Here is a 10,122-nt window from a genome sequence, read left to right as displayed (position 1 = left end):
TGGTACCAGGGATTGAACTTGGGTCCTTGCTCTTGCAAGGCAGGCCACCGAACCGCTGAGCTAAATCCCCGGCCCTGGAACTGATATTTTGAAGGTACAGTATAACTACATATTAGGCACTAGGATTTGATAGAATGAATTGACATTTTTATTTTGAGTAAAATCAACCTTTTCCTGCTGTGTTGTTAATGCCATCTATTGATAGCTTTAACACACCCCTCATTTTTTTGTTTTTTGTTTCCTTTGCACTGAGGATTGAACCTGGGGCTAGGCAAGTGCTCTACCATTAAGCTACATACCCAGTCCTTTTAAAATGAAATTAAATGAAGTTTTGAGAGAGGGTCTTGTAAACTGCCCAATGTTAATCTTGCTTATCAAATTGGCCTGAGAGATGCCTAGGAAATTAGTAAAGCATACTTCTGGGTTGGTCATGGAGGTATGACCTTAAAGACTAACTCTGGTCTCTGTTCCCATCCTCTTGGGCTCTTTCCTCGCTTCTTTTTTTTTTTTTTTTTTTTTTTTTTTTTTTTTTTTTTTTTTTTTTTTGAGACAGGGTCTTTCTATGTAGCTGAGACTGACCTGGAACTCACTATGTAGCCAAGGCTGGTCTCAAACTCAGAGCAATCCTCCTGCCTCAGCCTCCCCAGTGCCGGGATTACAGGCGTGCGCCACCATGCCTGGTTTAACAGCTTATGTGTTCCCTGCTTCTTGCTTCACAGTTAGCTTGAGTTGAGTAGCAACTTTCCTCTGCTGTGCACTTCTACCATAATGTTTCTGCTTTGGAGCCGCTGACCATGGACTGAAACCTCTGAAACTGTGAGCCAAAATAACCCTTCCCTCCTTTAAGTTGAAGGTGTCAGGTATTTTGTGCCAGCAATGGGAAAGCTGATCAGTACACTTAGGCTAGACTCAAACTTAAAATCTTCCTGCCTAAGCTTCCTGAGTAACTGATATTGTGGGCACACACCGCAATGCCTAGCTTCCCTGTCTTTTCTAATCACTTGGAACTGAATTTTGAATTGCCTCCAAATTTAGTGTGATCCTGATTTTCTCCCTGAACATATTATTTTGATATATGAAGTGTATTAGCTATTGTGATCAGAGGCATATTTCTACTTTTGTCCTTGAAATTTTTTGGAAAACTACAGATAGTTACAATTCAGCAAATGGCCTATGATAGTCCATCTCTGTTTTAATCATGCGCCTAGAAGAATGACATTGTCTTTCCGTATGCCATTGCTGTGTCAGGTATACCTTCTTGACATGATTCTGAGATGTGTTCTGTTTTTTCAAAGCAAACATGAAGGGATGTTTGAGAAACTTTACAGGCTGAGGACGATAATCCTAATTTGTTGTGAGAGCACAGGAAGCAATTTCTATGAGTCTATGACATTCTTATGTAGCAGTGACATCAGGCCCAGACTTTTGGAACTACAGAGAATGAGAAGTAAAAAACAGTTTTTTTTTTCTATTCAGTTTATTTTGAGGAGACAGGAAACAGGTCATTTAGGGGTAAAGCTATGCTGTGAGACCATTGAGGCAACTAGGTATCTTCTAGGAGTTTATGATATGAAGGCAGCAGAGATAAACACCCAGCATTTATTGAAGACCTACATTGTGCCTGAAACTTGTCCTTTGTGTATTATTTGATCTTCACAGCAACCTAAGGTGGTTTTCCTCCTTGAAGTGCTGCATTGCATAACAGTTACATAATCATGAAATAAAGTTGGGATTTGGAGCCTAACTTTGCTAAGGCATAATATTTTAAGAGTTGTAATTTTAGGCACTTAACACCTGGCAAAATTTTTCATTTTCTTTATATTTTACCTTCATATTACTATATTGATTTAAAAATAATTTAAAATTTATACAATAATGCAGATAATTATTAAAAATTACACACATAGAAGAAAGCACAAAGAAGAAATTAGATATTATCTCTTTACTACAATGTGCCAACCATTGTGATATATGTATATGTATATGTATCTCCTTTCTCCTAGGCTGGAGGAATCTGATGATCTCTTTTAATCATTGTCTGTAATAGAGTGTTGCTGTTAGGTAGTGTTTGACTCAGGCGTAGATCCCTGCTTCATCAAGCATAGCCAGAACAGAAGGATTAGTAAATTATGAAGTCCTTGGCTGCTTTTCTCAAAAAGTCAATGGGCAGCAATGGGACGCGACTGTTTAGTACAATATAAGTTCTATGGTTTCAGATTTAAATAATGCTGTGGTGAAAATATTGTAGATAAATTTTTATGCCCATTTTAGCTTTTCTTGGAAAAAGTTATATTTTGAGGAATTGCTAGGGCAAAGAATACATACTTTGGGAAGATTTTTCAATATATGTTGACAAATTGCTGCCCTTCTAGCAATGAGTTATTTAATAAGCTAAGCTTGAATTGTTCAATTGTTATTGTTATTAGATTTTAATTGAAAATTATTTTTATAAATTATAATCTAATCTCCAAATAACTGAATCAGAGAAAGAATAAAATACTCCTAGATTTATATGGAAATTTTTAATTGAAATAACCAGAAGATGCTACAGAATTCTAAAGGAATCACAGAAGGTGATGTTCTGTGCTGGAACAATTCCTCATTTGCATTTAGGTAGAAAATCGAAGATACGGACTTTAAAATGGTTACTTTCTAATTTCAGGTTAGGGAAACCCTAATTTTTAATCTCCCACTTCATGGAACCAGTTGGCCTCACCTGGGTTAGAAGAAGAAAAAAATCTGTTAAAAGAAAAGAACTGGCTGATGTAGTAAATAGACAACACACAAGGGTATCTTCCCCTCACCTCTGGAACCAGTCCAGGTGATTAGAGTGTTCACGGGGTCCAATACTAAGATTTAGGCAATTTTCAAAAATTAAGAAAGTAGGAATTAGAGATTCTTCTCCAGAGAGGGTTGCAAACCTACTGTCACCTTCTGAGACTTAAGCAGAAAATTCAGTTGAGCCAACTTGCACTGAGCATTTCAATAAAAGGTAAATTTAAATTCATATGGGTAATATCCCTACATTATATATCATAAACAAAAATCACACTTAATAAACTTTTCTTTGCTATTTATGTTACTGAAAGTTTCTTTTCATTCCTTTGTATATTTTCATTTTTTGTAAACATCAACAAATGAACCCCTTTTATTACTTTATCCCCTTATCTTGCTACATTTTTTTGAGGCACCCTTTAACCCTATTAAAATACTCAGTTTCTCATTATAGGCATGTGCCACCATGCCAGCAAAAATAAGAATTGTAAGTCCTGAAAGTTGACTTGTTAAAAAAATTAGCATAAAAGGAAAATAACTTTTCAAATGAAAGATTAAATTATGGGCTATGGATAATTTTAGAAAACTATTTTGCTAGATACCTAATTCCTAGTATCTCAATTTTCTAAGATTGCCTAAATATCTAATTTCCTAGGGTAGTATATTTTAAAATATTCTGTCAGGATTTAGAACATTGAGTAACTCCAAGTGACACTATTGGAACTGTTCACTTGTGATATTAAGAATGTCTTAATTTATAATATTTTAGTATGACTTTTGTTAGAATAGCTTTTTTCTGAAGGTACAATGTGAAATTTTTTAAGATGGATTTTTGTTTGTTTGTTTGCTTTTTGGTACTGGGGATTGAACTTGGGTCCTTGTGCTTGCAAGGCAGGCCACAGAACCGCTGAGCTAAATCCCTGGCCCCAAGGTGGGTTTTATTTTATTTGGTTTTTTTTGAGACAGAGTCTCATTATGTAGTTGAGAGTGACCTGGAACTCACTATGCAGCCCAGGCTGGTCTCGAACTCACAGCGATCCTCCTGCCTCAGCCTCCTGAGTGCTGGGATTATAGACATGTGCCACGACGCCCGGCTTATAATGGGTTTTAAATAGTAAGATATAAGAACTTGACATTAGGAATTATTCTTTTCATTTTATTCACAGTCCAATGTAAAGCATGACAGTTTCCACAATGTTAATAAATGTTTAGAAAATTTCCAAATGGTTGTTTCCTGTGTTAATAATACATTTTTGTTTGTTTTCAGTGAACAGATATGGTTCAAAACTGTACATGAATAACTTCAATTACTCAGAGTGAACATTCAATAATGAGTAGTGCAGCTTTGGGACTCGAGATTGTTTTTGTCTTTTTTCTGGCTTTATTTCTACTTCATCGATACGGAGACTTCAAAAAACAACATAGACTTGTAATTGTTGGCACACTGCTTGCTTGGTATCTCTGCTTTCTTATTGTCTTCATACTGCCTCTGGATGTTAGTACGGTAAGAAGTGGAACTGATTTTCACAATTTAAGAAGCAGCTATAATTATGTAGTTTGTTTGAGATCCATTATATCTCAGTAAATAATATCAGGTTAAACTTATATTTTGAATTTAAATGTTATTTTAGGAATTTGATGATTATACAGCATAATCAGGGAGATAACTTTAGGTAGGTAGACTTGTAAACTCCAATAAACCTTAAAAGATATACCTTAAAAAATTAGTAACTTTTTATTCTCATTTCTAACTATGATTGCTTTAGACCATATACAACCGGTGCAGGCATGCGGCTACAAATTCAAGCCCTCCAGAGAGTAACAACAGCACAGGATCATATGCAACTATCACCCCTGTTCCAAGGTATTTTATTCTTTGTCTTTTTATTTTACTTTTTAGCTTAATGCTGTAAGAGGAAAATTGTTTAAAAACTGTTTTTACCACCCATATTTTATATTTATAAAAATTAATCTCCATTGATCCTTCCACTTTCATTCTTTGCTGATATTCTTTTTATTACATCATTTTCTACTTAAATCTAAGCTACATATTTATTTTTTTAATTTTTTTTGGTACCGGCGATTGAACTCGGGTCCTTGCACTTGCAAGGCAGGCCACCGAACCACTGAGCTAAATCCTTGGCCCCTTAAGCTAAATATTTATTGATAGTAGATAGTAGATAGTAGTAATGAAAAACTTAAAGGAAACCTAATTTTTTAGCCTGACTCTTTCACTTTTCAAGTATGAGACTTCCAAAACTTTTGTTTTTTCTCAACCTCAGTCTCATATTTTAAAAAGTGGATCATGACCATTCCATTACCATAAATCAAGGAGCATGCATTGTTTTTGCCTAATTTACAAGGTGATGAAGAACATGGAAGTTATTCTATATGTAGGGCATTACTTTTATATTGCACATCCCTTAAAAGTATTATAGTTTTAAATCAAGAGTAAAATAATTCAAATTGTCACAAGATAATATTGAATTGATATCAAATTTCCAGGTAAAAAATGAATCTATGTTGATATAAAGTTTTAGCAATACTTTATGTAGTGTGTTTCTTTATGCAGCTTTAAAAAAAAAATCTAAATTAAATAAATTTAAATTGTAGTTGTTACTTCTCTTTGAAGCACCATTTGAAATTGTTTATAAATCAGTTGCAATTATAGGGTGTTGTTAAATCTTTGTTTTTTTGTTTTGTTTTGTTTTTGAGACAGGGTCTCACTATGTAGTTGAGATTGACCTGGAACTCACTGTGTAGTCCAGGCTGGTCTTGAACTCACAGCAATCCTCCTGCCTCAGCCTCCCCAGTGCTGGGATTATAGGCATGCACCACCACGCCTAGCTGTTAAATCTTTGGATTAAAGGATATTCTCATAGCCTAAAACACTTAAATGGAATAATTTATGGTCAGAGACTCATCAGAAAATTCAAACACAATTGTATATGGATACTGGTACGCATCTGCATCATAGTCATATTATACAGTGAATCCTCAAGTTACGACCAGCCTGACGTACAAGCAACTTGTATTACAACTAGAATTTTAGTTTTAATCTATGACTGAAGTCTTGAATCACAACCAGAATATCAGCCTCTTGTGCTTCTACATAGTATCAGATATTTTAAAGAGTTCTGAAAGGAACATTACAGTATTCTTTCCTGTGTGGAGTTAACTGAGAGTCTTGGGCCTGTATCTCTTAAGGACACTCAGATCTGCTTGTATATAGGAGAGAAAGTTTGAAGGCTGTGTAGAGGAGCCTGAGCCTTCAGTTGAACAACTTGAGTTACAACTAGCCCTCGGGAATGAATTGAGTTTGTGAGTCAAGAGTCCACTAGTGGCTAATTTAATCAGCATTTCAACTTCTAGAACTTAATCATCTAATAATCTTTTCTTCCCCACCTCCTATTTCTATATAACAATTAAAATAGAAACAAAATAAAACTTTTTGGGAGGCTGAGGGAAGAGGATCATAAGTTGGAGGCCACCTTGGGCTACAGAGCTTCTTCAAGGCCAGCTGGGGCTACCTAGTGAGATCTTGTTTGAAAAGATCAAAACCGAAACCAAAACCAAAAGAAACCTTGACCGACCCTATAAATGGGATTAGTATGTACTTTAAGATTAATCACTAGAGATTTGATTTAATAACATCTAAAGACATTATTAGTCTATTAGTTGGACATTCTTTTTACTTATGACTAAAAATACACTGAAAGTTGAAGACTAAATGGCATTTCTCTTTAGAGAATTGTTTACTCTTTGTGTATTTTTTTGAGAGCTTTGAATTTAGTCTTCTAATGAAGTCTTATGAGGTAGAGTCAATAATTACTAATCTGACTAAATGAACTTTGCCACACATAAATTAATTGTTAATTCACTTAAATAATAATCACTTATGATTAATTCATTTTAAATTTTTATTAAATAGACAACATCCATGTTTTAAGCCATGGAGTTACATTCCTGATGGAATCATGCCAATTTTCTGGAGGGTAGTATATTGGACATCACAATTTTTAACATGGTAAGTAACAGTGAAGACTAAAATTTTAAAAATTTTAACTCAAGTTAGAAAAGGGATTATTTTTCAATGAACCTTTGTATTTTGCAATTTATTTTCTTCCTTAAATTTGTATCTTCTTCCTTTCTGCTGGATCAAATCTCCCTTTTAATAAACAGGAAGGGAGGGAAGAGGAGAGAGGAAAAGAAAAAACAAAAAAAAAACAAACAAAAAATCAAAAAGTTTTTCTTGTCACTCTTTCCTTCCAGTTACTGTTCTTTCTCTTGATCTTTAATCCAGTCTTCTTCAAGTCCCTTTGTTGTATGAAACTACTCTTGCCAAAGTCAGCAATATTCCCTGGTTTTCCTTCAACCATCTTAGCCAACCTTTTGAATTTGCTTCATAGAGTCTTAAGTTTGATCACCTTGGACTCTTCCTGGATAGCTTTAACTAGAGCCATGGTTCCATTGGCCAGTAATGCATCCCAAATCTTACTCTAGACTCATTATAGCTTTGTGTTTTTGCTCTCTCTGCTGGTTCCAGAGACATGTTTACCCACTGCCTACTGATATCTCTGAGATGCAGCTAAGCTCTCAAATTGGGCCGAACATTGTAAGAGTAAAATCACACAACAGAGTAGATTAGTGCCCCTGTAAGTTCGTGTTTATCATCCTTGACTGGGCCCTCAAAATTGGTAGTTTTCTTCGTTTCATTCTGTTTGCTGTTTATTTCCCACGTTGGACATTTCTAGTCACTTCAAACTACTATCCTTTTTGTGCCCCCCACCAAAGTCACCTTCACTCTTAGCACATGACTTTACTTTCTATCTCACAGTGAAAAGTAGAAGTCATCAGATGTTAGTTCTTTCAGCTTCTCACCAACAAATTACTCTACCCGTCCTTTCTCCTTTTCCCTCCAAGGATGGAAGAATTGTTCTTGTTAAGCTGTTCCCTCTTCCTGAATTAAGTATGTACCTCCTTCAGCTCTTGTCACCTACTTATAGCTTTTAGTTTTGACCAAGTAATTCCCTCATCTTTTCAAACAAACAAACAAAAATCTCTCAACTCAAATCCCTTTCCAGCTTCCATCTTGTAATTTCATCACAATTAAATTTTTTGAAGACTTCAAAAAATTGAATTATACGTTTCTACTGAAAAATCCACAGACTGTATTTAGATTGACTTTGTGTGTGTGTGTGTGTGTGTGTGTGTGTGTGTGTCTGTGATATTGGAGATTGAACCCAGGGCCTTGAGTGTACAAGGAAAATGCTGTACCACTGAGCTACACCCCTAGCTCCTTTTATTTTATGAGAAAGCATTTTTCCAGATTGCACAAGCTGGCCTCAAACTCTTTATCCCCTCCTTTGCCTTCCCATGTATCTGAGATTATGGATGTGTGCTAGTGTACCCAGCTACTGAAGTTTTTCCAAAGTGAATGTGCCTAGTACTCATGATATAGGACATTAAGAATGCCCTCTAGGGCCAGGAATTTAGCTCAGTGGTTCTGCTGCCTGCCTCGCAAGCACAAGGACCTGAGTTCAATCCCTGCTACCAAAAAAAAAAAAAAAAGTGCTCTAAAGCCTTCCTCCTGCTCCTTCCTTGTAATCGCCAGTCCCCAAAGGCAACCATGATTCCAACTTCCATCACCATAAATTAGTTTTGCTTGACTGTGACTTTTATAAACATGGAGTGAGTAGTATGATATGTGCTTTCTTTTCTTTTGTTTTTGTTTATACATTTGAGAGGTTTGTTATATTTTATGTATCAGTATTATATTTTTTCTGTAAGATATCCTATTTTATGTATATATAATAGTTTATCCTATGCAGCTACATTTCTTAAATTAACTGTCTATATTTGGTGTTTCCATTTCCATTTGCTCATTATTTACTTATTCCTCAAACCATAGTACCTGTTTTTCCTGTATCCATGCCTGTACTAACACATACTGGTTCTTAGTTTACTTGATCTCTTAGCAGCATTTGATTCTATTCTCTTCCCATTTTTATTATTTATTTTTTTTTTTTATGTACTGGGGATCAAACTCAGGACCTTGCGCTTGTGAGGCAGGCAGCAAAACCACTGAGTTGAATCCCCAGCCCTCTGTCTGTTTTTAAACACTTCCTTCTGGTTTTTATTCCATGTATTCTTTGGTTTTCTTCCTTTCTCTTTTACTGTTCTCAGGTCTCTTCACTGGCCCTTTTTTCTCCTGTTTCTCTACATCTCTCCTGAAAGTTGATATTTCTCAGAGGTCAAAGTTCTTTCCTTCCTCATCCCATATATTCACTTTCCGGAGTTAATCTGCTGATATTATTTTTGTACCATTTGTATGAATCATGGCTCCAGAATCTATCTGTATTTCTAGTCAGTCTTTCCTGAACTCTGCAGCTGGATAGCCAACTACTTCCTCCCTGTGAAGCTCCTGTTGGATGTCTCTTAAGTCAGAGTCACTACAGTTGATAATCCATCCTGTTCCTTTTCCATTTTTAGACAGTATCTCACTGTGTGGCTCAGGTTGGCCTTACACTCATGATCCTTTTACCTCAGCTTCCCAGGTGCTGGGATTACAGGACTGCTCCACCATGCCTGGTTTCCCCTCCTGTTTCTTACCACCATCTTCCTCACCCTCCCAAGTAGTTCTAGTATTGTTCCATTTCAGTCCTTCGAAAATTTGATCATAAATCCTTTCTATTAAAAAAAGTTTCCTCATTTTTGAATGCAGCCCAATTCTTCATAAAGCTTTTAAAGGCATATTTTTAGACTTATCTGAAATCTCTTGCACTGTTGTATGCTGCTGATCCTTTTGGTCTCCTTTACCCAAAGACTGTTCATTGCTTTCTCCTGCCTGAGGACTTTGCTCTCCCCCAATTGATAAAAATACTCAATAATTGCATATGGTTTATGATTTATTCAATGTTAACACAATTATTAATGAGAATTATCTATTAAAATTGAGATTCATATAGTTCTGGTATTTTGAATTATACAGATCTCTTAGTTACTGTCTTGTAACTGGGACAAAATACCTGATACCCACAGCTTAAAGAGGAGAGGTTTATTATAGTTCACAGTTTCAGAAGTCTCAGTCCTTTCATAGTATGCTGGCTCCAGTTAAAAGCAGCATGGCAGAGGGAGATAGCAGAGGAAGACAGCTGCTTATGTTATTGTGTCCAGAAAGCAGAAGGAGAAGGGAGCCAGAAGAAAAATACTCCCTTCCAGGTCATTCCCTCAGGGACTGCTCCCTTCATCTCACCAACTAATAGCTTGGCATTAGCACTTGCGTGGGTCTAATCCTCTTCCAAAAGCTCCACCTGCCTATGAACACAGGAACCTCTTGGGGACCAT

The 10,122-nt window shown here is 35.9% G+C and overlaps 1 protein-coding gene across 2 annotated transcripts in view; it reads left to right on the top strand.

The window, feature by feature from the left end:
* The window catches only part of Lmbrd2 (LMBR1 domain containing 2), a 47,341-nt gene that overhangs the window by 3,211 nt on the left and 34,008 nt on the right, over positions 1–10,122 (top strand). The window contains exons 2-5 of one of the 2 annotated variants that reach the window (XM_010605463.3): positions 2,663–2,821; positions 4,043–4,279; positions 4,542–4,639; positions 6,707–6,802. In XM_010605463.3, the coding sequence (XP_010603765.1) occupies positions 4,106–4,279; positions 4,542–4,639; positions 6,707–6,802 (368 nt within the window). In that variant the 5' untranslated portion in view covers positions 2,663–2,821; positions 4,043–4,105. The remainder of the gene's footprint in view (positions 1–2,662; positions 2,822–4,042; positions 4,280–4,541; positions 4,640–6,706; positions 6,803–10,122) is intronic. The other variant, XM_010605462.3, reaches the window with a different exon arrangement.

The sequence above is a fragment of the Fukomys damarensis genome, unplaced genomic scaffold (assembly GCF_012274545.1).
Source record: "Fukomys damarensis isolate Sample0158 unplaced genomic scaffold, DMR_v1.0_HiC HiC_scaffold_1, whole genome shotgun sequence".
In the NCBI taxonomy this organism is placed as follows: Eukaryota; Metazoa; Chordata; class Mammalia; order Rodentia; family Bathyergidae; genus Fukomys; species Fukomys damarensis.
This window is presented reverse-complemented; position numbering and strand designations above follow the sequence as displayed.